This window comes from Lissotriton helveticus, chromosome 10 (genome assembly GCF_964261635.1).
Source record: "Lissotriton helveticus chromosome 10, aLisHel1.1, whole genome shotgun sequence".
Taxonomy (NCBI): Eukaryota; Metazoa; Chordata; class Amphibia; order Caudata; family Salamandridae; genus Lissotriton; species Lissotriton helveticus.
The window spans coordinates 979,029,733-979,057,492 of record NC_136071.1 but is presented as its reverse complement, the minus strand read 5'-3'; the positions used below and the strand labels follow the sequence as shown (position 1 = coordinate 979,057,492).

At 45.0% G+C, this 27,760-nt stretch overlaps 1 protein-coding gene across 3 annotated transcripts in view; it reads left to right on the top strand.

Annotated features, from left to right (window-relative positions):
* Window positions 1-309: 309 nt before the first annotated feature.
* Window positions 310-27,760, top strand: part of FAM133B (family with sequence similarity 133 member B) — a 160,899-nt gene continuing 133,448 nt past the window's right edge. Inside the window, exons 1-2 of one of the 3 annotated variants that reach the window (XM_078663654.1) lie at window positions 328-468; window positions 15,482-15,554. Coding sequence is in view for 2 of the 3 variants with exons in the window: in XM_078663653.1 (XP_078519779.1) it covers window positions 445-468 (24 nt within the window). In the remaining variant the exon portion in view is untranslated. Of the gene's footprint in view, window positions 469-15,481; window positions 15,555-27,760 lie in introns of all 3 variants that reach the window. The other 2 variants (XM_078663653.1, XM_078663655.1) reach the window with 2 other exon arrangements.

Below are 27,760 nucleotides of genomic sequence, written 5' to 3'. Positions count from 1 at the left end.
CACACTGTGATTCAGAGTTAATGATGAAGCGTGATCGTTAAAAATATCCCTCTCTGCATAACGTGTGCAAGATAAACCGTTTACTTTTAGTAACCTGTTTTAAATGTACGAACGGTATTGTTGTAAATGTTTTTATAGTATATTATGCTCCGCTTTTTTTTAACAAGCTGTGCAAAACAATGAATTTGGGAATCTGTCTTTCCACTGTGATCGCTTATTCAGAACCTTGGTCGCTCTTCAGATGCTCATTCTGGCAGGGGCTCTGTTTCCATATGTACAGATCTGTGCTTGCAGTTTTAGTCCATCTTCTATGTTGGTGGTTGCTGTGGCTCGTACCGGAGACTGTGGGGGAAGCTGTCAAGAGGCGAAATTGGGGGAGAGGAAAAGAGCTTCCCGAGCTGTCTGGTCCGGAAATTCCCCGAAAGGCGGGAGCCGTGACCAGCCATGGGCAAGCGGGACAACCGAGTGGTGAGTTAAAACCGGAGAGTGTGAATGGGCATTAAGCCTGAAGGGGTCAGTTTGTTTACGTGTCAAGGCTCTGTGCATACGTGTTAAGGCTCCATGGCACTGTGTTTAGACGTCATGGCTCCCAGCTACAATTCAGATCTTGGGGGCCTCCTGGGACAATGCGCTCCGTTGCAAGGCTTAAGCAGGCTCTTTGAGTTCAGGTGATGGTGTGTGCACACGTGTCCAACCTCCACGAAACACTATTCTGTACTGGAATCTTTGGTAGTGTCCAGTTTTAGGAGAAATATTGGGAACACCGGAAAGTAATCTGGTTTACATTACAGACAGTTCCTCAAAGAAGGGCTTCAAGTATCTCTGTTTGGGTTCTGCATGTGCTCTGATTAGGAAATAATAAAACATTAACTTGGAAACGCGTGCCTGATGGGCCATATTTACACGTCTTTATTCTGCAGTCAGCACGCTTTATTCTTCAGTCAGCACGCTGATCCATTTCTAAACATGAATGTAAAAACTCTTAAGGAAATCAATGACCGGTAGTATTAATCACCATTTATTGTGACATCGGATAAAATCCATAGATAAAACAACATATAAATACATATTTGAAGTTCAAATGTTAGCTATTTTACACAATACAAAGGTTAAAAAAATTTCGGGGGGGGGGCTGAAACTTTAAGCAGTAGGTAGAATGGCGCTGCAGGGCCTCTTAGAAGGGATGAAACATCAACAAAGCCTCTTTAACATGCACATGGTCTATTAAAGACCTGTGAAGTGCTCGGGTGCGGCTGCGTGTGTGCCCGGGAGCTGTCTGAGCCTGGGCTGCCACACACGAGGTGGGTGGGGGGGCTGAAGCCCTTTGATTCCAATGGGTGTTGCGCGCCTAGCAGGTACTCACCAAATTGATTTGTGGACTAGGGGTGGGTTTTGGGGCGGGACAGTGGGTGGTGCTAAGGGACGTGTCCAGGAGCACATATTTAACTTTATTGAGATGTTTTTGATGTGCATAATGATACAGAAGCCTTCCTTTTTTTCTTCATTATCACATATGATCGTATATTCAAATACACAAGTTCAGGATGTATGCTGTACAGTCAGTTCAGTTTGACTTTATTCGGATACCTTGGTACCCATAAAAGCACACATTCATAATTCATCATAGTCAATCCATACAAGTATAAAATTCAAATGCCAAAAGTTACAAAGCCATCCATCATATTTAAGAGTATAATAAAAAACATTTTCACATAAAAACCATTAAAAGTTTCCCAATTGTAACTCAAATGATCAAGGATCCAACATAGACCTACGTGTTCTTATGGCAATTCTAAGAAAAGTGCAAGTGCGAAAAATCAAATCTACATCATCTAGGGCTATTATACACTGATAGGCCTTGTCCAGACTAATCGGTCTTCTCTTTTTAAAATAAGGATTTAAAAACCACTTAAAATATTTAGAATAGTACTTACAAAAGAATAAAAAGTGTATGGTAGATTGACCACTCCTCCCATCGCAGGGGCATAGCATTTGATTAGGTTTTAGGTGGTGGCCAAAAGGAAAACAAAGTACAAATCTGATTGTACCAGCTCTTAATCTAAATAATAAGCTCCTCTCCCATCGGCTCATTGGTAAGGTCAAATATATATGCAGCGGGTGACAACGCTGTTCAATAAGCTTATAGTTGTGCACAAGTATTTTCCCAGATTCGAAGACATCCCGCTCTTTATTGTATAAAGAGTAAAAGGCGTACAGCAGTTTCTTTTTTGGAACTGCTTCAGCTGAGCTGGGATCTAGGAAAATATCCTCTCTATTGATACTATGCAAACTTTGTTGCACGCCTTTTATCCATGGGATTTCCAGCCCTTTATCGCAATTTAGCCAATCGATAATAATCTGCCGGGTCAGAGAGGTAGCTTGATTCTTCCACACTGATAACCAAAAAAGTGCAGGTCAAGCCCGGATAAAATCAGATATACAATTTATGTTAAGTTCCTTATGGCATATAAATTGAGTAGTCAAGATTGGGGTACACAACAGTTTCCTACAAAACCTATTTTCTTCCTGTTGGATACCTAAACTTTTCGCTATACCCCAAATCTCGGCGCCATATGTGGCCACCGGAATGCACTGAAGTTTGTAGATTTTATGAACTGCTAAAATGGCCCCAGTAGTCTTAGGACGGGGCAGGCTCAAGATCGAATTGTTGGCCTTTGTGAACTTGCTCCTGGAATGGGCTAAATGCTCACTCCAGGAGCTGTTCGCAGCAAAGATCAACCCCAGATAGACGAATGATTGTATGCAGGTCAGTTTTTGGCAATCTACTGTAATAGAGCCTATTTCTCGCTGCCCTGGTCCACTACACATTAAAAATGATTTCTTAAAATTAACCGGCAAGTCTAACCCATTCATGTACTTGTTAAAATTTTGGACCAGAATACGCAGGGAGTTTGGGGTGCGGCCTATAAGGACCGCATCGTCTGCGTATAGGAGCACAGGGATGGATTTCCCATTTATTTTGGGGACATCCTGGGTAGCTGTTTCCAAAGAGCTATTCAGTCCATTGATGTATTTTATGAAGAGGAGGGGGGCCAGAACACAACCTTGTCTGACCCCCCTACCTACATTAATTGTCCCCGAAACCTCACATCCCGTACCAATCCTCACTTGAGCCTGGAGATATTTATGTAGGTACGCTAAGAAGTGTACCAATGGCTCATCCAGCCCTCCTGCCAGAAGGATTGTCCACAGCTTTGCCCTATTCACAAGGTCAAAAGCTGTGGACAGATCCATAAATGCCATGTAAATCGGGGACCTCCGTGCAATGGTGTATTTCCCAATAATCAAATGGAGGTTGAGGCATTGTTCAATTGTTCCAACCTTGCTCTGGAAGCCCAACTGACATGGTTCTAAAATGTCGTTTTCTTCTGTCCAGGCTTTTTTATTATACAGAACTCGCCCTAAAATTTTAAGGGTATTATCTATTAGGGATATGGGTCTGTAATTACATGGCCGGGACCTGTCTCCTTTCGAAAAGATTGGTACTATTATACTCTTGGCCCATGTAACTGGTAGATTTGCAAGAGTTACACTGTTAAAAACATTCAGTAACAATGGGGCCCAGAAATCCAGGATCCACTTGATTAAGTCAATTGGGAACCCGTCTGGCCCCTGGGGCTTTGTTCCCTAGACTCTGCTTGATGGCTTCTTCTACTTCTGAGATACTTATCTCTATAGGTACTAAGCTGCCGAGAACATAAGTTTCTACCCCTGTTAGCGGTGTGGCATATATTTCTGAAAAATGTTTGACCCATGCGTCACTGGAAATATTGCAGCTGATCGGGGTTGATAACTGGCCCATAGATCGGAGATCCCTTACTGCTGCCCAAAAAATATTGCCTTTTTTTTTACTGGCCGCCTCAGAAAGAGTTTCCCAACGTTCAGTCAGGAGATCCTTCTTTCTTCCTGCAAACACCCCGTTGTACTTTTTTCTGGCCAGTTGAACATCTGTCGCACACCTCGGGGTGGCTGTTAGTGCCCTACGTAAATTTCTATTTGCCAACGTGCATTCGTGGTTAAACCATCTGGGGGTGCTTTCTTCATGAGATATGGGTCTTGAGAGAAGGGTTTTAATCGCTTGACATAGATTGGTAAAATCCTTAATTATCACTGTGTGTGAAGATTGCAGTGAGAGGCAAGAGTCAATAAGATGCATGTTTTCCTTGGCCAATTCCCTGAATACTTTACAACTATCGACCCCCTTCCAGTGCAATCTTAAATTGTCAAGTCGATGGCGTCAGGTTTGTAGCCCCGCATTCAATCTGGAAGACCGGTCTGGGGGCAGAGTTCAACTGTATTTTAATGGGGTTATGGTCTCTATAATTTCATGCGATTACTTCTGCTGCCCTTAATTGATCTTCAATTACGGGACATATGAAAACAAAGTCTATCGTGGAGCTACAGCCCCTACCCCTAAATGTTGGATGGTCGTTTGCGTTTGGCCCGCCCACCAGATCCATGACAGCCAGATTGTGAGATCTATGAGCGGGGCAAGTTCTGCGCCTCTGCGCGCAGATTGCCCAGAGTAGCCCGACCCTCCGTCCGGCCCTTTGCCAGGAATTATAGCGTTAAAATCGCCCCCCCCCAAAAAACACCTATTGGATCCCCCTTATTGGACCGTGTATCCAAATTTGAAATAAAATCAAAGAGACTAATAAAACTCTTGTTTGGGACAGAATGAAAGTCATTATTCTAAAAATTTACCAAGTGAAAACAAACTCGTCTTTTAAAGATCACAACCTGATAGTCTAGGCTGCGGGTTGGAATTACCTTAAAACTTCCGCCAGCAGCCACATTAATCCCTATAAATAGTCCTCCCGACGGTCTGCCCATCCTGGGTGTTAAGGCTGTCACGCTAAAACAGTGAAACCCTTCGATGTGCAGATCTTCCATGTCCCAGGTTTCCTGTGACATGACAATGTCATGCTCCCTTATCATATTTGGCCATTCTGGGTTATCGAGTCTGGGTCGCAATCCTGCAACATTCCAGCTTAGGATACTCAAATTAGCCCCATTGCTGCCTCTGAATATAGTTGTCCTCTCTGTAGTTCTATTAGGTCTAAGGGTCGTGCTTGATATTGGTCTATTGGGGGCTTGTGTGTTGGATACCACAGTTGATGGTCAGTCCTGAGTATCCAAGTTGGAAAGTGCATGAAACCTGTTAGTTTGTGGCGCAAATGCTTCAAAACTTCTTATTGGTATTGTTAGAGGTTTATAGAAATAGCCCAGGGGAAGTGCACTAATATCAGTTGTGCCGACAAATGACTGTTCTCTAATGGATAGTAAACGTCGGACCAATCGAGGTCTACAAAAGTTTAGAACAATACAGTTCTAAACTGTACTGTCTATGGACTTGTTTCATTGGCCCACCTACCCCACTCTCCTGACCATAATTATTTCCTCCATCATACGCGGGTCATCATTCTTATATTTGCGGAGCCAATCTACTGATTTGTTACGGATATCAGACCATGACTCTCTCTGGCCCTCAGCAAGAGTTGGAACACCAGGTAAAACAAGCACATAAGGGCAAGAGGCAGGTGGCAAGTGTAAGACATCAGGGTTAGAATTTGTGATTAAGTTACAGGAACCTGCCCTCATATCATTGGTACGAACGGCTGTAGCTGTACCCAGCTGGGGCTGCCTATCTTGGGCTCTACCTATTGCCATGTTCAGGTTGCCTGTGTTATCCAATCCTGATGTCACCCGAGTACCTCTCTCGATGAGATCAGTATTTACTATGGGGCACGCCCCTTTATTCCCACAAGTTACGCATGATTCAATTGGTGGGGTTACCATGGGGTCAACAATACTCGGTAGTTGTATTACTCTATTGCAATCAGCTTGACCATTTAACGTTAATTTAGTTGTAGTAGTAACAGCATTATTTCCCCTTCCCCCATTTGAATTGTCCAAGAATGGATTGGAATTCGGCAATTTCTCCCAAAGCGAATCCAATTTTTTTACAAGGTTCTCTATTATACGATCCAATCTTGTTTCAAACCCTTCCATTAGAGTGTCCAGGATTGCAATGCCCATGTCAACTGCGTTGCGTCCATTGTCTAAACTGTCATCAGTCTGCGAGGCAACTGAGTTTGTGGTTACAACCTCGACCACTTCCAAGCTGCTACTAAGGGCTTCTGTATTGGCATTTTTTGCTTTCTGCTTGGACTTAGTCTGGGTTATTTTGACAGCATTTTTCTTTTCTTTAGTTGATGAAGCAACTAATGTCCGGCCTCTGGCAGGTTTGCCAGAATTCCCTCGGGTGTTAGTGGAGGGTGCACTTAAATTCAGGGTAGCCAGGGGTGATGAAGATGGCAAGGGTGGGTTCAGAGTACTAGGGCCTACAGTCACTAGGGACATTTTTGAAATGTCCAATTTATTTGGATCAACAGAACCCCCGAGTGACAGGCACGTTTGAAGCGAGACAGGATCCAGAGACAATCTTCTCTCTGTTGCCTGAATCTCATGCATAAGTACTGACTCTGCTCTTACGATAAAATCGTCATTAGTTCCGACTATCCTTCTCCGCTTGCTCATTTTAAACAATAAATCTGGTAACCCCTAGAGCAGTGACTTAGTCCTCCGAGCAACAAAATACTATCAAATTCAATAATAGCAAGGTTCTCACATTACCTTGCTCCTCGTTAGCCCTTCATCTTCTTTGTCCAGTAAAGCCAAATAAGGTGACCCAGCCCAGCCTCCATCGGCCTCTGACGGCCTAAGACGGTCCCGCTCTTGTCTCAGGCTTCTCCCGGCGCCAGCCGCGCACGTACCACAACGCTGGAGCTCTGCGGGTCTTTTGAGGATTTTAAGTGCCTGCCGACGCTTGTAGATGATTCCGTTAGCAGGCGACAGTGAAGGATGCTGGGAAGTTTGGTCTTTGCTGGTCACAGCACATGTGGCAGCCCAGCAGCCCGTCGGCGAAAAAGTAGCGAGCCTCCCAGGTCAGGTCAGTCGCCCAGCGCAGGGACTCTGCAGCGCTGATTGGACCCGGTGATAGGCAGAGTTCCAAATCAAATCAACAAACGCCACTACCGCCACCCTTCTGGCATCAGATCTTGTGTTAGATTTAATGCACTATAATGTTGCTTCATTCATAAAACAAAATAAGCTATATAAAATGCACACATGAGAAATGAGAACTGACTTGCCTTTTAGTTCACTAGTGGCATTGTGGTCCTGGTGGGAGCTCAAAAGTGTCTAACTTCACTATCACTTTTAGTAAACTCCTCTCAATGCTATGATTATAATCTTATGTACCAAGATAAATGCTTCCACAAGTTAAAGACTACACTTTTTATTTCAATTTTAATGTTTTCAAAGCTCAAATTATGTAAGGGCTCTTCAAGCCAAGCCAGACTCTTGATTCAACTCTGACTTGCTATCCTTATTTATTTGTTGGTATGCTCACCTCTGCCTCTCCCAGAGCCACTCCATTAACCCTAGAGAAAATGGCCTCTTAAAAACAAAATACAGTTGTGTTGAGACGCTACAGAAAAAGCATTTATGCATTGGGGAGAGAAAGAGTGGCCTAGTACTTGCTATACGCGAATCCTTTTACACGCGCTTAACGTCGGACTGTGGTAATACAAGGCTTTTCGGGGTGAAAGCTATAATTTGGTGTGCTGAACACTGCAGACAACACTCATGCATTCAAAATCATGCACAGTGACACAGAGCACTTATGCACAATGAAGCTTGAGAAAATATTCTTTCTTTAAAATAGTGAACCTGATTATAATTGTCATCATTTGATAATGGAGGAACAGGCATCATTGATTGCTTATTTGCCGTTCCTCTCTGAATCCAGTCTTCTACTGGCAACGACCCATTATAACAGTCAACTTCATTCAATAGTTTTTGTTTTTAGGAATGGTTACATTTGCTCTTTGGGCCCAATGGGCGTTGCGCGGCTAGGTCTGCTTCCGAATTACCACAGTGCAAGTTATCACTCGATTATCAGAGTGCTGCACGAAAACAGGCCGACTCGTCAGCTGTGTTGCTCTTCTTTCAGCACATACCCATTTCCTTTATGCCTTGCTGCCCCTTGAGTACCGGTACCCTGTTTGGCCAAGAAGTTCCGGTACTCAAGGGCAGAAATTTCAGAAGTGCCGGTACTTAGTACCAGTGAGTACCAGCCCATTTAATGCACTGTGTACAAACCTCTGGCTGAGGTTTGGAAAATATAATCCAGAAATTCTTAACATTTCGGTTCAAATTCATTTCCAAATATGAATTTGATGGAGCCATTTGCAGCCCCTCCCCCATTCAACGTACCAAAATCGTGCCTTCAGTTTATTCAAAGTGGGGGGTAATAGAAGAGGTGTTACTGTAATCTCTCAGATCTAATGCTGTCAGAGAAGTTACAAGCTCCTCTATGGACCAGATACAAAGCCAGTAAAGAATGGTCTCAATTTAATAAACCTGACTATTGGCTTCAGTGCGGAGATGTTAGCAGGGTACATTTTGGGAGTCTCAGCAGACTTCTTACAAAACTTTTTTCAGTAACCGTGAGTGCATCAACATTGCTATACCCCAGAGTTTGGAGCCATAAAATGCTGGTCTAAATACTTGCACTCTGTAGATTTCTGTTGCTGAGGATACTAGGTAAAAGACAGTTCAGATAGCAAATCAGGCAATGGCTGATACCTTGGGAGGGTGTGGCGACACGGCCAGGGCGACTGACGCTGGAATCTGCGGATCACGGTTCGATCCCCTTTGCCGGTGGCAGATTAGCCCAGCACCATGTGACTCTGAGCAATAGCTTGCTTAATCTTCCCGACGGCCCCCAGCACCTAGAGACCCTTACGGGTGATTGTTCGCGCTTTACAAATGTGGATTATTATTATTATTATTTCAGTAAAATAGCACTCCTACAGGTTTGTGATTACATGGACTGGAAATCCTAAAGCCTGACGCCAAGATAGTAAAATTCTGGCACTCTCTCCAAAGAAGGCTAAACCAATGACTGTTTTCCCCTAAAGTTCTTAAGGGGGATTGTGGACATGAACTTAGTTTTTAGTGCCTTGATCTCAGGTCCATGAGAAGTGCAAAAACATACAAATCTTTCTAATAGGATCTACTTCCCTCTGGGTATTTCTGAGACCAGGTGGTATCGTTTGTGAATAATAGTGCAGGTATTTTCAGGCCGGCTAAATTAGGTGAATCATTCTCTCAATTATTAATAGCATACATAGCTGTTTATAAACAACAAAAAAGGGTAGAGGCCAAATCACAACCATATTGCATACTTTCTATCTCCAGTGGTCTGTGTTGGTTCACCATTTGGCCTCCATCGCACATTGTTTGTGTGAAGGGTTATTACTAAATCCAAAAAAGTGGACAGGACACTCAACCACTTTAGGATCTCCAAGAGACCCCCCCCTTAGAGCAATATCGAACCCCCCCTTAGAATTCAATGCATTCAAACTTGAAGAAAACAGCAGAAAGTTTGGTCTTTCTTGCAAAGACACTCATGAATGAAGAATCCCTCAATTGACCAAACAATATTATTTTGTCTAACTCATTTTCAAGAACTCCTGATCTCCTGATTACTGACATTACGATGAGTTAACGTATAAGACACAAAGGAACATGCCACGGATCTGTTAGCCTCAAATATGTGGGCAAAAGAGAATATCTAGCTACATGGGGAAATCCCAGTTTCACACATTTAAAAACTACAGCATCCAAACTTTGTAAGACGCAAAGAAATGAGCAGTAAATGTTGTTTGATTATTCCATTCTTGACTGATAAAAGTCACTTTAAGGGAACAAATCATTCCATTTAGAACGACCATGATAATTTGAAAAGTATGTTTGACAGCAATTCTAGTCTCAATTGGCACACGGTTTTGTCACCCTCTGTAGATTTCAAAGAGATAAAATATCGGAGCCCTCGGCAATCGTCCTAACTGTATTCAAGACAGTGACTGTACTTTAAGTGATGAGCCTCAGATCTATAATCAACAAAGAAGAGAGAGTGAGAAGAAAGGGAACTTGTTCGTCTTCCCCCAGCTATACTAAAATAAACCAAATAAGGAACAACCTGTAATCTTGAGAGGTCTGTAACTCAAGATCCCAAGGAAAACGAGCATTGGCAATGCCAATAGGTTTCGCTGTATAGTGGAGTTTAGTGCCGTGGATTGGAGTGTAGAGTAGTGTTATGAAGTAGGTTAAAGTTTTGTGCAGGGAGTATAGTGTTGCAGAGTGGATTATAGTATTCAAATTTAGTATAGTGTTGTAGAGTGTATTTTATATTGTTGTGTAGCGATGTAGAGTATATTGTAGTGTCGAGGGAGCTATGTAGAGTGTTGTTGAGGGGGTTGTGTATAGTGTTGTACAGTGGTGTAGAGTATATTGGTATAGGGTGTAGTGAGCATTTGTTTTGACTAAACGAGTGTAGAGTGTATTGATGTTTCTGTGTAATGAGGTAGAGTAGTTTAGAGTGCTGTGGTATAGAGTATAGTGGTGTGGAGTCCATTGTAGTTGTATATAGTGTAACATGAAGTGTGGTATAGTGAATTATAGTGTTATAGACCATAGTAGTGTTGGGTACAGTGTAGTGGTATAGAGTGTAGCAGAGTAGGGAGGTAGTGGGAGCACTGGGGAGGTAGTGCTGCCGACGGCAGCACGGAACGGGTTAAAAAGCTCGCAACTCGATCACTCGATAATGATTATAAGTCAAATACCTCCTCAGACATAATGGTTATCCATAAACGCCTTGGCCTGATAACGTTATGGCCAAACCTGACTTTGTTGGACGATACGAGCTTCAGAGTGGAGATCATCCTCCTCAGGTGCCATCTTGTGGAAAAAAACTCCGGGCAAGATTTTCGCCGATATCCTGGCGTTGCCGCGTCCAGTTTGAACGGCGGCCACAGCATCAGACGCTCCCAGCCATCCGATGTCCGGAGATGGTTGAAATAGTTGTTTAGGTGGGGGTTCAGCGCCTCACTTAGTTGCTGAAGACAGGTGCTCCAGCGGAGCAGAGGCTCCGAGCAGCCATCTTAGATCCGCAATCAAAGAATTGCTAATCCCAAATTTTGAGCTAGTATTTGTTACTTAATTTCTACTCATAGCATTTATACTGATAAAAATGGTGCATACTTGAGTGGGAGGCCTAACACTCTAGGAAGACAAGGCACCAAAACGCAATAAGGAAATGTCAAGATTTTCCATTTCAAATTCACTCATGCTGGTGATATTGGTAGTGGCAGTATTTAGGCCTTGGCTCATTTGGCACATTGAGAAACCTACCTACCTCATATATTCCTGAAAACGAGACACCAAGGGGAGTCCAGAGAGTGTGATTTGCATAAAATCCAGTACGTTTTCTTACCCAAAATTTTCTTCTCTGGGTATTGTGTGTGAATATAAACAGCACAATAGCACTTGCTTTTGCTTGCCCTTAAAGCACCACTTAACCTGTGGCAGGGCAAAACTCTGTGATGCAAAATCTGGTGGTGTTTGGTCATGGACAGGCACATGCGTAATCATTTTGTGGTGAGCTCTAAAAATATACTGCTCATTTTGCAGTCCTTTCCTACACCAGCATTGACCTCCCCCGAGGGTGTCTCTGAAGGTCTGTGGCTGGAAGGGGAAAAAGCATATTAAAATGGCATAGAGGCTACTGGGCATAATTATAACTGTGCACACTGTAAGCATGTCTTCATGCTTTAAATAATTTTGTTGCAGACAACACGTGGATATAGCCATGGACAGAAGTCACTACTTTGTTCTTGTTACCCACCACCCTTGGCAGCCCTCCAACCCTCAAGGACCACTCCTGAATACTCAGCATCATACTCCACTCCTCCCTCTCCATGACCCAACAGGTTAACGCCGTCGCCTCAGCATCATACTCCACTCCTCCCTCTCCATGACCCAACAGGTTAACGCCGTCGCCTCCAGCTGCTTCAACAATCTTTGCATCCTCCGAAAGACTTTCAAATGGATCCCCCAGAATCAAGGAAGACCGTAACACACGCACTCCTAACCAGCAGACTGGACTACGGACATGCCCTCTATGCCAGGATCAACAAGTCTCTGCTCCACAAACTCCAGACCATACAAAACACCGCAGCCAGACTCGTCCTCGGTGTCCCTCGACACAAACACATCACCCAACACCTGCGCAGTCTCCACTGGCTCCCCATAGAGAAAAGAGTCACCTTCAGGATACTCATCCACGCCTACAAGTGCCTCCTCAACACCAGACCCAAATACCTCAATGAGAGGATCTCCTTCCATGTACCTAAGAGAAGTCTCCGATCCGCTCACTCGCAGAAACTCTGCACATCAGCTAAGTCAGGACAGGAGGAAGGGCGTTCTCCTACATCACGGCCAAGAACTGGAATGAGCTCCAGATCAACATCAGACGCGCCCCCACCCTAAACATCTTTAGGAAGACACTCAAGACCTGGCTCTTCAGCTGAAGAGAGTTGGAAACCCCCCTTCCAGCGCCTTGAGACCTCCATGGGTGAGTAGCGCGCTTACAATTTCCCTGAATGATTGATTGGTTACCTGCATTTTGTCCATTATATTCGGTGTGAAAAAATAATACCTTGTATGCTTTGCATTGTATTTATTGAATTACTCATGTGGGAACAGTAAGGGCAGTTTAAAGCCAGTTGTGTGTTTATTGGGAATGATTGCTTCAGTTTATTCTCTCTATTAGCTCTTTAATGTCAGGGTGCAGCCTTCTACCATCTATTGCCTCCTTGTTCATACTAATCTAGTTCAAACGTATTCTGGATACATCCTTTGCGCCACAATGCAATGACATCCATACATATTTTTTTAGTTGTGGACTTTAAAAAGATTGCTCTTTTTGTTGAACCAGTCCCTGATTATCAAAAAAGAGAACAGTGAGGATTGGCAATTATGAACAGTTTACGTTTATTTAAACAATAACGCAGTGAATAGCAGCAACACTTTACTGTTGTGTGCTGGAATTAAATTTGCATTAGGTACACTGCATGATTTGTACTGTACAGTGGGTGCAATCAAGTGAAGCTCATCCCCCTTTGGGCAGGAAATGCTGGTACAGTGGGTAATACATTGCTTTTTTGGATGCTTGGTCCCACTCTGATAGAGAGGTCATTAATACCAACTGGAAGTCACATTCTGAGGTTGTCCAGGTGGCCAGGTGTATCATGTGTGTTACCTAGGTTGATGCTTACTACTAGGCATTGATTGGGCTTTATCTGATGAATGCAACTGATCGGCTGCTCTGACATCGTGTCCTTGGTCTCTCTGCTATGCATTTATTTATGTTTGAGTGTGTGGATCTGACTTGTTTCTTTAGGTGTTACATCCTAAGGTCATTTGTGATTTGCTGCTGCAATCTTCCAGGTGTGTTTGAGACCTGTTTCATATCTAGGGTTTCCATCACGTTAAGCGCTAGAGGTTAACAGAGGGCAGCTGTGTTACGTTGATCTGATAAAAGGTCGCTCTGAACCCGTAGCTAGTTTTTTAGGGTGGATTTGGGTAGCGCAGGCAACAGTTGCTTTGTGGCGTGCTGGACTCCTAAGAGCCGGACCTTTCTATAAATTGATCTGATGCTAAAATTTTCCCCTGTAATTGAGTTATCAACTACTACCCTGGCTGTTTGTGTCTGTGTCTTGGGCATGGGGGTTTCATGTTTGGAATTGTGTGTCCTGACCAGATATATTCCCCCTATTTTCAAGTTAGCCTTCTTCCCACAAGCACATATTAGTTGTAGAGTGCAGCACAGCAAGAGCAAGATTGCAACACTGGGAACAATGCCTTGTATAGTTCTGCGATCAACCTTGGTACCCAGTCAAACAAACCTGTGAACCATTCTATGGGTGGGGCACCTCCTTCTTTAATCATGACTTGCTGTAGGTTGTGCAGTGCTTGGATGGTGACTGGCAGTGTGCCATTGTCCAGGTCGTTCATGGAGATGGAGGTACAGCACGCTGTGCCTATTTTGGAGCATACGCCCCTTCCATTGTGGCCATTAGATCCAACACTTACTGGTGCTGTATCACCATGATGCGCATTGCGCACATTTCTTCTTTGATTATGTTATTGCCGTCATTGGTGGCATTCATCGTGTTCAGCAGTTCCCACCTCGTGATCTGCAGCCACCGAGCGTAGGCCTTAGTTTGCATTGCGAAGAAGGGTATTGACCCTCCTACCCCTATTTTCGCTTTGGTGAAGAGGTGGAATTCTTCAGGAATCTGCGCCATCCTAATACTTAGCTGACCTTCTTTTGTGTAATTGGTCTAGAAGCGGTGTGTCTTTGCTCATGGGGTGGTAGCGCAGTGTAGAAAGATCAATGTGGGTGTGTAGAGGGTGACCAGTGAGTAGACCCCTCTCCAGTGTGGGACGAGCTGGGTGCAGGCATGCTCGCAGCATTGCCAGAAGTAGTCCATCAATGGAGAGGTGCCCCACTGCATATCATTATTATATGTTATGCTCTTGCAATTGCTGTTCACCCCAACAGGTATTGTCCCCTTCCACCGAAAACACAAAGTTTGCACTATCCATGTGTACCCTCCTGCCTCAGAGTTTCAGTTGTCTTGGCATTGCGTCAGTAGAGTGTTGTTCAGTCTACCCCCATGGGATCTGTTGTCACTTTGGTTCCCCAAATTGATGGCTCTGTAGGTGAACTGAATTTTGGGGTTCCTCTTGTTCTTAAATATAGCTCCAGTTACTCTAAGGGCTAGCCTTGGTCTACAAGTTGGTACTTGTGCTGACATGTTATGGGACTGGGGTGAGGGCTTGGTGAACTCCAAGAATCCCTTAAGGGGAATGCTTTTAGGCCCAGTGTTCCAATACAGTGCCTGACCCTTTTTTCTTGAGTTTGGCTAACTTGAACTGGATCTCATCCTGCTCTGTCAGGATGTAAAGGACGTTGTGTACGATATTGTACTTGGTTACAAGGTTGTGATAATGTTAAACTAATCTACTTGGCAAAGGCACAAAATGCCACTGAGATCTACATGTCCTGTAAAACCAACTTGGCCCACCTACTCCCATCCCTACATGGTCTGACAGAGAAACTTTCAATATATTGTTTCATTAATATAATCGATAAACAATTGACTGCTTTATAATAATGCTAAAGAAAAACTTGAAAAACAATATTATCCCTTTTATTCAAACGTATAGAAATACAACAATAAATTATTTTGCACAGTAGGCTGCTGTAAGACTTATATTGACAATACTTCAATAGTTTATGATAGATGTGGCTTTTTATGTCCACACACATGCTTTGTGCTTGCTGTTGTGAGCCAGAGATCGATAGCTCAGCTAGGGTCATAATTTGAGCTCGAAGTTTTATGGCATATATTTTTATAACATTTTCGGCTGTATTTATCCATATTAATTGTTTGCCCTTTTTATTGTTGTTTATCCATATTTATTTTATGTTTTGAGAATAAATTAAGTCTTAAAATGGTATATTTCCATATTTATTTAACAGTACACTCATACTTTGGGCCTGTCACGTGTGAGCAAATTAAGCAGCCAAATATGACAAAACGCTACACCAACAGGTAAATATTAGCATTGTATACAAATATATGTTAACATATGCCTATATTTGAGGGAATCACATACATTTTTTTAAATCCCCTAGGTGTCTATCAGCTTAGCAGTTAGTCCTGAATTCATTAACAATAACAAGGAGTCACTCACAAGAAGCACAGTTTCCTGTATTTTTCCGCTTTTCAAAATAAATACAAGCGGTCTGTATTGATCTGAAAAACGGAAAACTGGAAGCCTTAGTCATAAACCTCAAAATTGGGTTCTTCTGTCTTAAGAATAATTAGGTCTTGGAGAACATCTTGCTTCAACCGTGTTCTTAGTGAGTTCGTAATGATATTTAATGCAGAAAATACAGGTTACAGCGTCTGCTGTAGATGCACTGAATGTAAACATAATCTCCACAAGCTTTAATATATTAGTCAATGTGGAAGTTTTTGGTGCTAACAGGGTGGAGTATGCAGGCAATACAGGAATACAAAAGGGGATGATGGACGGAGCGTTTGAACAAATCAAACACTCACCCCCAGTCAACTGATCTGGGTTTAATCCATCACCATTCTTTTTTTTTTTTTTTTTTGTTTTTTTTAAAAACCTTTATTGTACAGAAGGCGCTCACAGATACGGGCCTACAACCCACCGGGCCGGCCACCACAATAAAGAGACATACGAGGCAATACAGGAGAGACAACAGGATTTCGAAATAGCTCATATGAAAGGCAAAGGCAACAAGTCTTTGAGTCGCCATCACGGACAGGATAAAAATAGGTTAATTTTATAATAGAAAAAAGGGTGTCACAGGATAATGACAATCTGTAAAGTCCAGAGGGCCGTGGTGGGCCGTGAGCAAGCCGAAGTCTCGAATACAGGAAAAGACCAAAAGAACAGTACATTTTGGCAAAGGCAGAACGTGAGTCCCATATCAAGAACAATCACAATCGCTGCTCAGCACCCACCCACCACTACCAGGGCACATAATAATAAAACAGCGAAAAATACGCTTACAAAACTAAAAGCCCTCCGTTACAACAACCCAAGGGAGAAAAAGAAAATGGGGGGGGGGGAAAGGGAAAACAAAGGGAAGAAGAGGACATCAAAAAAAGTGAGGGGGAAAGTGAGGGCGCAGCGTCAGTGCACGCCCCCCACGGCTAACAAAGCACCCAACACTAATTCGGCACATGGAACCAGTGGCAACAGGAGAAATGAATGCGTAGTAGACCGTGACAGGAGACATACCAAAAGGGCCATGCCAGCACAAACACCCCGGGGGGCTACGTGCCGACACCGCGCCACGAAATTAGGGGATACATAAGAGCCATAGAACCAAAAAGAGGAACAGGGAAAGATACAATAAACAGACCCCCCACCACCCCGCACAGCCCACCCTGCACCCCTGCAGAAGGCTATGGCCTACCCCCCAGCAGCGTGCCTGTCGCCCTAATTAGAACCCGAAATATAGAGAAATATAAGAAAGAAAGAATCACTTAGATTAAAAAGGGGGGGAAGGGAAAACAGGGAAAAACAGCGAGAGAGGAGCCACAGAATCAAAACCCCTTCGGCTCCCACCCCCCCGCCCGAAAATACTCAGAGCCCACGGGAAGATAATAAACACACGGATAAGCTCCAGGAACGTAAAGACGTATCAAACATAATCATACAATTATGAACGGATCATCCAAACCATACCAGAAAATAACAGTCCACAGAGGCAAGATCAGCTCAACCCTGTCCTCGTTTTTCGCAAACTGTAGTCGTCCAACGCACCAGGAACCAAATCACATGGAACCGGAGGTGAATAACAGGGAGTCGAATCAAAAATACACTCAAGTTATAGCGATCGCGACCCGGATGATCCAGAAAGTACAATAACCACTTCAGGCGAAGCAGGCAAAGTTCCGATGAGAATACGGAGAAAGCCGGTCCCGCGGCGCCGTCACAGGATCTTCGTTCGGCCATGTGAGGCAAAGGAGGAAAAAGAGACCCATCGAGGTCGGTCCAGACGGGATCCAGCCGGGGAACCTCCGGAATAGAAGGAGGCACAGGACGAAGAAGGGCAGCGGACTCCCGTACATCCACACCAACAGCAGCCTCCAGGTCCACGACCCCAAGGAAAGTTCCAGCAACACACAACAGAGATGAAGCCGCACAAACCGAGGGGGGTCCGGCAGGCCCAACAAAGGGACCCCTCTCCAGGATAGCGGTCGGTGCGGTCATGGGTGCCCCCCAGGAGCGCAGCTATACAGAAAAGGGGGTGGTGATGAACAGAGTGTCTGAATTAAGCAGACCACTCTTACCCAGTCCAAAGATCAGGGCTTGATCCATCACCGTTATTTATCTCACTGCCCCATCCCAGCTCAGAACCTGGCTATATGCAAATTGGTCTGTCCCTGGCCCAGTGCATCATGGGAACAGGGCAGACCAAACTACCAAGCCAATTCTTCACCAGAAAGGAGACAAGCTACCGGGGACCGGTTTCTGGCATTTCAGCCTCTTCGGCCCGGCTTGCTTGAATCCTGATGGAGCAGTGAGAAAGGGACTCATGTCTGAGTATACCCTGCCACACCTATAGTGGCCAAAAACTATACAGAAAAGGGGGTGGTGATGAACAGAGTGTCTGAATTAAGCAGACCACTCTTACCCAGTCCAAAGATCAGGGCTTGATCCATCACCGTTATTTATCTCACTGCCCCATCCCAGCTCAGAACCTGGCTATATGCAAATTAGTCTGTCCCTGGCCCAGTGCATCATGGGAACAGGGCAGACCAAACTACCAAGCCAATTCTTCACCAGAAAGGAGACAAGCTACCGGGGACCGGTTTCTGGCATTTCAGCCTCTTCGGCCCGGCTTGCTTGAATCCTGATGGAGCAGTGAGAAAGGGACTCATGTCTGAGTATACCCTGCCACACCTATAGTGGCCAAAAACTATACAGAAAAGGGGGTGGTGATGAACAGAGTGTCTGAATTAAGCAGACCACTCTTACCCAGTCCAAAGATCAGGGCTTGATCCATCACCGTTATTTATCTCACTGCCCCATCCCAGCTCAGAACCTGGCTATATGCAAATTAGTCTGTCCCTGGCCCAGTGCATCATGGGAACAGGGCAGACCAAACTACCAAGCCAATTCTTCACCAGAAAGGAGACAAGCTACCGGGGACCGGTTTCTGGCATTTCAGCCTCTTCGGCCCGGCTTGCTTGAATCCTGATGGAGCAGTGAGAAAGGGACTCATGTCTGAGTATACCCTGCCACACCTATAGTGGCCAAAAACTATACAGAAAAGGGGGTGGTGATGAACAGAGTGTCTGAATTAAGCAGACCACTCTTACCCAGTCCAAAGATCAGGGCTTGATCCATCACCGTTATTTATCTCACTGCCCCATCCCAGCTCAGAACCTGGCTATATGCAAATTAGTCTGTCCCTGGCCCAGTGCATCATGGGAACAGGGCAGACCAAACTACCAAGCCAATTCTTCACCAGAAAGGAGACAAGCTACCGGGGACCGGTTTCTGGCATTTCAGCCTCTTCGGCCCGGCTTGCTTGAATCCTGATGGAGCAGTGAGAAAGGGACTCATGTCTGAGTATACCCTGCCACACCTATAGTGGCCAAAAACTATACAGAAAAGGGGGTGGTGATGAACAGAGTGTCTGAATTAAGCAGACCACTCTTACCCAGTCCAAAGATCAGGGCTTGATCCAGGAGCGCAGGGCGGCGAGGATGTCGCCAAGCGTAGGCTCACCTTTACAGTATTCAGCAAACGTGCCGCGCGGCGGATCCGCATCGCCGGTCCCCGCAAGGCCGAGAGTCACAGGGTCGGCCGCCATCTCAGAAGCCCGGCGGGGCCGCTGCGAACACCGACCCCCGCCCGGATATCAGCGGGGCAAAACAGGATACCGGCAACCACCAGCGGAGGTGCCACCAGGGCAGGAAGGGGAGCCACCAGAAGAAGTCGATGCGCTGGCACCCCACACGCCGCCGGCACCGTTCTCCGAGTCCGGGCGGAGGAACTCAAAATGGCCGGGCCGGAGAACAAAGGGGAGACGAGCCAGATGTTGAATCCGAAACCGGTCCCAGGATGCTTGTTTCCGGTCCAGGGAAGACATGGCTTAGCAGTTCGGGCTGGACTGTTCCCATGAGGCATAGGGTCAGACTGATTTGCATTTAGCCATGTCTGAACTGGGGTGGCTGAGTGGACTAAAGAATGGTGATGGATTAAACCCAGATCAGTTGACTGGGGGTGAGTGTTTGATTTTCTCAGGCGCTCCGTCCATCATCCCCTTTTGTATCGCTTTGGCAATACAGGAATGCCTCTGGTCTGAAAGCTTTTCATATGGGTTTTAAGTCCACAAAACTTCTCTACAATTGCCAACTTCTCGTTTGTGGTGAAAAGTTCCTCAGAATGTTGAACAGTTGCCGCAGTATCAGAGAGTCCACATTTATAGAGTGCCTCTCTACTTGTCGGCCAACATGTATGATCAAATGCCTGAAATCCTTGAACTGGCATGCAATTAAAATGGGCAAACCTCTCATCAATGTAATTATCCGCATTTTCAATGAGCTCACTGCCACTTTGGACTGTTGTTGCCGATGGATTTTCCAGCCATTTATAGAAATGTTGCCAAACTTATTTTCTTTGGGTTGGTACCGTTTTTTAAACTGCTGCATTTATTCACCCAGCTCACTGTTTAGACCTACTAGGGTCAATGCACACCTCTCTTATGCAGATGGAACATGCAATAAAAGCAGTTCATTAGGCTAAAAGGATTCTGAAAGATGAGATACTGGCTTCAGGACGTCTCTCACCTGTAAAGGTTGTTTTTTATAAATGTAGAGCTAGTATCAATTGAGAAGTACTTTTTTGCCTTGGCAGAAGAATCATCACTCCCAACTGCAGCCTGTCCCACGTGTAGTAAGAACCACTGTCTGCAGGTTTTGTTGCATGGCTGCCAAAGGCCTGGTTTTGCTAGATACCCATCTAACCTTTTTAATATCAGAGTTTTAGTCAATTATTCTTGAAATGTATTTGGTGTCTCTTTGCCTTTTAGGACAGTACCAATAAAATGTGAAAATCCATTTTAAAGTTTATTCAAACTCACAAGTAGAGGTGTTGGATTTTACAGTATCTAGAATCCCAAGCTGAAGTTTGAGAGCTGCATAGTGGAAGAGCAGAAGAAAAAGAACGTCTTTCTTTAGGATTGCTGCAACACCTCCCTTAGATACCATCAGATACTGTAGTACCATCGAAATTGCCAGCTATTAGTGATGGGCCTGGATGTTCTGTAGACCTACATATCTAGTAAATCCAAAGATAACATTTAGATTACTTTAGTTATACCATTCAGAACACCTTGAGCATGTGCATGTTCGAGTGGAACAAGAGCTGTAGTTAGAGTGTAGGGTTTTCCACCATTGACTACTCTCACCAGCATAGTTTCTTGTTCAATGATTGCACTACCTGTGCTTTCGTTTTCAATAATGCATATGAAGCGAGAATTTGAAACAATATTTTAGATGTCCTGTCGAAGTATTTCTTCCTCACATCTTATGAGCTCTGAGTCTTTTTCGCAGTTTGTATATCTTCTATATCCACACCTGCTTTCTTCATAGCCCTATATAGGGTTTCCATGTCTGAGAGTGGCTTACCTTGTTTTGCAATTTGGTAAGCATTGTTAAACATGATCGTCAGTTTCTTTCTTTCTTTCTCCCTCAGTTTTTGCCTTGCTTGCATGATGGGGGTGCTTCTCTCTAGGGGCACTGGAGTTTGAAGTGCTCAGTATAGGAATCTGAGACTGCAAGGCTGTTTATTTAATTTCCACGCAGTGCCATGAAACACATAACATGGGGGTAGTGATGGGTCCAAGTGAATATCTGACAAGTGGTACCATGACCATTTCCCCTCGACCTTGATAGCTATAGGAGTTGGAAAGATTACTTTGAAGAGCCCTTCAAAATTGATTGCTGCCTCTCCACTGACAATGAAAGTTGTGGAGGAGGACTCGGTCTCCGAGCTGCGGGATGGTGTTGTGTAGGTCCACGGAGGTGCGCACCTCCTTCGTTTGGGTAACCTGTTTGGAGAGGAGTCTGCCAGCTTTGGTCAGTTCGGATGGGTGTATATACATTTCAATTGCAATACACCTTCATGTCCCAGTACCATGATCTGACCACTATTTAATTTCTATCACACCAGGCAAGAGGGAAGTATCAAAGACTAATTCCCAACCCACAAAGTCTGCTTCATACCCCTGAGTGAGAATTGGGCTAAGTTGAATTTAGAAGTCAGGATGGAATTCCTGTTGTTCTCGGGCTTTAATACATGCGGAAACTTTGCTGAAGTGTATGCTAACTGGGAAAGGTGGATTCTTCAGTCACTGTAGAAAGCGGTCCCCACAATCAATCCCAAATTAACCCATTTTCCTTATCTGGATAAGGACACAGCCCAAATGCTCATGGGAGAGATTACATCAGGCTCCCCTGTAGACCCTGCCCTCCACATATTCTTGCAAAGGCCATTGAGGCCGTCAATAGTTGAAACTCTAAATCTCTCCAGATAGGCCGACTTCCCACCGCATGGAAACTAGGCAATAATAAAACCTTTACTGAAAAACCAAATCTAGATGCTGCTCTACCAGAGAATTTTCGACCAATATCACTTCTCCCATTTAATAGCAACATTTTGGAGAAATATGTTAACAGAATCCTGTCACAATTTCGAGAAGATCACCTTCGGCCATACCCTACACAGATGGGGTTCCACCCTCAGCACAGCACGGAATCCGCTTTACTAGCAGTATCCGAAGAACTAAAAATGACCCTTGATCTAGGTGGATCAGCTGCGATACTACTTCTAGACCTAAGCTCTGCATTCGATAAGGTCGACTACGTCTTGCTAACAGTCTCAGAGAAAATGGCAATCAGGGCAAAGCACTAGAATGGTTAAGGTCCTTCTTGGAGGAGAGATCCTTCCAAGTTATGGAAGCTAGCCTCTTCTCAGACATAAAGCAGCTGACTTGCAGTGCGCCACAAGGCTCGTTGCTAAGCCCCACGTTATTTTATATTTATTTGCAGCCATTGGTTGACATAGTTCAGGAATATGGCATGTCCTTGATCTAATACGCTGACAACACCCACTTGGTGGTGTCACTTGATTCCAGGACTAATGGTGAGTCAGGTCAGTTGACGCCTTGTCTTGGACAAGTGGTTAAATGGACGACAGGGAGCTGTCTGAAACTAAAGGGGACAAAACCAAACTGATTGTCCTCGGAAATGCAAGAGTACCCAGGGCTCTAGCCAGTTTGACAAGCTGCGTAATGATCGCTCCAGTCCCGACCACTGCCATTAAGAATCTCTGCTTCTGATGGATAAGGAGCTGACCATGGAGACCTAAGCAAGGACAGTGGCAGGCACTTGCTTTGGGTTGTTAGGAATGCTCCGCAAGATCCTCGAGCTGATTCCCATACAGCTAAGAAAAATGGTTATACATTCTCTGGTCACATCACGTCTGGATTATGGCAACTCCCTCTTTCTGGGCGCACCTAAATATGTCCCTAACAAGTTACAGGTCGTCCAGAATGCAGCGATCAGACTCCTATGTCAAATCCCAATGCAGGAATCTGTGAAGAAGCATCGTAGAAATTTAAATTGGCTCGCGATTGAAGCAAGTCAAGTTCAAAGCACTCTGCCTCACTCACAGAGCCGACATAAATAAGAAAGGGCCTTGCAAAATCAGAAATCTGGTGGGCTTATACCGTCCCAAAAGATGCCTGAGGGGCACTTTTGGGTGAGCACTGCTGTCATTACAAGTCCATCGCTATGGCAGTACAGGAAGAACTCCTTGGTTTAGTCTGGGGTCACAAGTACGTTTGTGATTCCTTCTTTCAGTTGGGTGAAGGCATCCTGCATCTGAAGGGTCCATGTCACTTGGGCACCATTTGACCGTGCATTCTTCATTGCGGACAGCAAGGGGGCTACGAGGGTGCAGTTGTCTTAAGACTCATTGCCTGGCGTAGTTGCAGAGCTCAAGGAATTTTTACATCTCCTTCTTTGTCTGGGCTTGTCCCACTGCTCTAATTTTGTGTGTTCCCTTGGGTGTGACCTGTCTTCTTGAGGTTGAGATCATCTGACTCAAACAGCTGACATCCTGTAGCATGTATTGTACTTTCTCTTTGTCCACTTTGTACCCTCTCTCTGCTAACGTAGTGGGGAGGACTATGGGTCTTGTGTGGATATCAGTTCAGTGGGGCTGCATATAAGGATATCGTCAACATATTGTTAGTGTGCTGTGACTTTGGGGAAATTGGGCACGTCGCATCTCCGGATCCTATTAAAGATACTTGGTGACTCACAGTACTCTTGAGGCAGGCTTTGATAAAGTAGTTGAGCTTCTCTAAATGTGAATGCCGTTAGGTACTGACTGTCCGAAAGAAGCAAAATGCTGAATGAAGCATTTTTAACATCTATGACCGAGAAGTACACTGCGTCGTTTGGGATGTTGGTCAGTATGATGGAGGGGTGTGGTACCACAGGGAACTCTAGGACCCCTATAACATTTCGGGGGCTTGGGTCCTGTACTAGGCACCAAGTTCCTCACTTTGCCTTCTACACAGGGTGTATGGGAGTATTACACCCCTGGACGGAGCACTCGCTAATCAATGAGGTCCTGTATCGTGGGGGCTATTTTTTCCTCTTCTTCCGTGGACAGTGGGTACTGTTTCACTCTGGTGAGGATGACTCCTTTCCTTAGTGTGATCCTAACTGGTTTGGCGGTGTTGCTGATCCCCACGTCATGTGGACCAGTTGCCCATAGCTGTAAAGGTACTTGTGTGAAATCTGGATCCCTGAGGGATGTTGCCATGGTGACAGGCGCCGAGGCCCTGAGCTGATGTTTGACTCTGATGTCTATGTGATCTACAAAGACTTCTGTTGAGGCTTCTTGGTAGTTGGCGAACAGTTGTTAGTCTGAAATGTCCCATTCGTGGAGACCTGGGTCTAAGAAAATTAAGTATGCCCATGTGACTTGATTGTCGTCAGAGGCCATCAAGACCCCGTAAGTAGGTCTGATCTTCACTGCCTTGACTTTCGCTAGTTCCTCCTACTTGGGGCTCACGCTCTTGGTTCCATTCCTTACGGGTTAAGAATTCCTAGGGCAGCTGTACTTGTCTCCCTAATAGCTTTGGGTCATTGGCGATGAGTGTCAGGACTGCCTTATAGAATTCAGCCTGATCTATTGGTGAGGCCCGGACTGTGTCCTCCTTACCAGAACTAGGTCCTAGGGTAAAAAGTCATTAGGGGGAGATCCCGGGCGTTGAGCAAGTCATGCTTTCATCTTCTAGAAAGTTAATGGTCATATTTAGTTTGTGTGTGAGGTGGGTCCCTTTCTCCCTGTACCACTGGATTCAAGCTAGCCTGGCTGATGAGGGGTGTTTCCCCAAAACCGGTCCCAGGATGCTTGTTTCCGGTCCAGGGAAGACCTGGCTTGTCAGTTCGGGCTGGACTGTTCCAATGAGGAGCAGGGCCAAGACTTCTTTGCATAAGGCTGGGTCTGAACTAGATTTGCAAAGTGAGCTAAATAACGATGATGGATTTAACCCAGAACTAATAATGACTGGGGGTGAGTGTCTGAAAAGTTTCAGCACTCCTCTCATCACCTTATTGTGTTTTCATTGTTTGCCCTAAATTCACAGGGTATACCCAGCTGTGGGTCCCTTGCTCACTTTGTCACTGAATTCAAGGTAGCCTGGCTGATGAGCGGTGTTACCCCAAAACCAGTCCCAGGATGCTTGTTTCCGGTCCAAGGAAGACCTGGCTTGGCAGTTCAGGCTGGACTGTTCCGATGAGGAGCAGGATCAAGAGTTATTTTCATAAGTCTGGGTCTGAACTGGGATGGCAAAGTGAGCTAAATAACAATGATGGCTTTAACCCACATCTAATAATGACTGGGGATGAGTGCCTGAAAAGTTTCAGTGCACCGTCTATCATCTTATTGTTTTTGCATGTTCAGTTTGGCCATTCGATCTTTCCCCAGAACTGTGGTAGGGGATGAAGGATGATACTGTAGTTGAACTTGGAGTTGGTTTCTACCTTTCTCCAAGTCAGGTATTTCGGTGAAGGGAACCCTTTTCACAGCTCTGAAAACCCCTGCATGTCCATGATGTTCCGTGTAAGGGGAACATTCCCTTCCTTGAGGCAAAATCTTGTGGCTCCCGGTGTCCACTAGGAAGGTGTAAGGTATGTCATTGATAGCCACTGTCACAGTGTGTTCTTCAGCTGGCCTGTGCATGACTGACAATACAGGATGCATGGAGTTTCCTCGGTGCCTTCATTGGACCTGGTACAGGTTCTGGGGCTGGAACAGTGAGCTCCCTCTCCATACTGTTGTTCCTCTTTGTGCTGCACGGAAACCTGGAACCTTTGCTAATGTTTGGGATGGGTTTCCTGCTGTTTGCTGATCCTGACAAAGTGTGGCCTGACTATCCATGTTTGTGGTGAGAAGGGGGATCCTAGATGCCCACTTGGGAGGGCATAAGTGTACTGCATCTGAAGTGTTGTGGGTTGGTGTTGGGCTGGGGCTGGCTGTTTTTTGTTTTGCTTGCCTCCCACTTGGATCTTTGTTGCTCCTGATACATTCTAGTCCTGCAATGGGCTGCAAGGTATACACTCTTATGGCAGTAAAAACATTCTATATTGTCTTTCATTGGTAGCTCCTCTTGCCTTTTGATCATTAGTTTGGAATCCCTGGAAGTTCTGTGTGTTTCTTCTCATGAGGATCGCATCCATCTGCCCAACTGTGTGACTACGGCTACATCTGCTCCCTCGAGCGTTCCCTTTTTTAATTTCTGCTGTATCAACTTGGATGTGTTTCTCTGTACTTGGTCCTGCCTGTCTTAGTCTTTTTCTATTTTCTTCCTGTAATAATGTATGATATGGACCTATATCTCTGGCCATTGCTTTGTGTACAACTCATCTATATTGTCTATTCCATTTTGTACTTCGGTTGGCAGTCCCTTTTTAAGGATATTGAAGAAAAAGGTGAGCTGTGTCCCTACATCAACTGTCTTGTCTCCTGGCACCATTGTTCCTTCATTCTGCTGAGATAATTGTTCATCCCTTTGTCCGGCTTAATAGTCTCTGCCATCATCTTCTTATGTCCGCTTGCTCTTGGAACATTTCTCTCAGGGCCGTCCAGATCTGATGTCTCCATGTGTTAAACACTGTTTCATTGCGTTGGGTATTGGTCAGAGGTATTGCTGGTATGCGGGCTCGGGCGAACACGGCGTTAGTCTGAGTATCTATCAGGGTGCTTAGTAGGATTTTAATGTTCCCTATACCGAGTGTGATACCTCCTGTGATCTTTTCAAAGCATGTTATCCAGCTCCCTGCCCCCTCTAATAGGGATGGAAGCTTAGTCCTAAGCTCTTCTTTGTCCCATTGGGCCCAAGGGGCGTAAACAAACCCTGTGCCCCCCACTGGATCAAGGAAAATAACCTTCCTGCTGAACTGGTGGGCTTGTCCTTGATGTACTTTTTCCACTTTGCAAGATATTACTGCTTGTAGAGGAAGTCCCAATCTGGATTTCTCCCCTCATGCCTAATGCAATCCTCTGCCATGTCTTCTGGATCGAATGACCCTGCTTAAGGACTAGCGTACTCTTCCTCTCCCCTTGTCCATTGGGCTGCAAACTACAACAAGCGTTGGTAATGCACCGGTTTTGCCTATGTGCTAAATAGTAAACTTTTTTATTTATAGCAGTCCGGAACCAAGGAATGAACTCCCTGAGAATTATCGCTGGAGTGGAGAGAATGTGGCACAGTGGCCAGAGCTGCTGATTCGAGAGCTAGAGATCCCGGTTCGAGCCTTCACAGTGCAGCATCCTGTGATTGGGAAATTGGCAGATTATAATACATACTGGACATGTCATGCTGTGGTAATATATGGGTACATCAGTGTTAAGCTACAGAGGGGTATTTATAGCCCAGAAACTGTGTGATCAAATATTTTGTAAAAAGGCCGCCTGGCTCTAAAATGTCTGCCGCACAGGACAGTATACGGAACTAAAAATCACAATATCATGGATGTAGTTCGAATTAAGGACGGAACGGTGAAGACTATAAGTGGGCTATATGGAAAAAATCAAGAAATGCGTAGAGGATGATATTGGTGGAATCAGTCCCATAAAAAAAGCCTCCTAGGAGAAAACAAGTTCACGATTTACATAGCTAAGG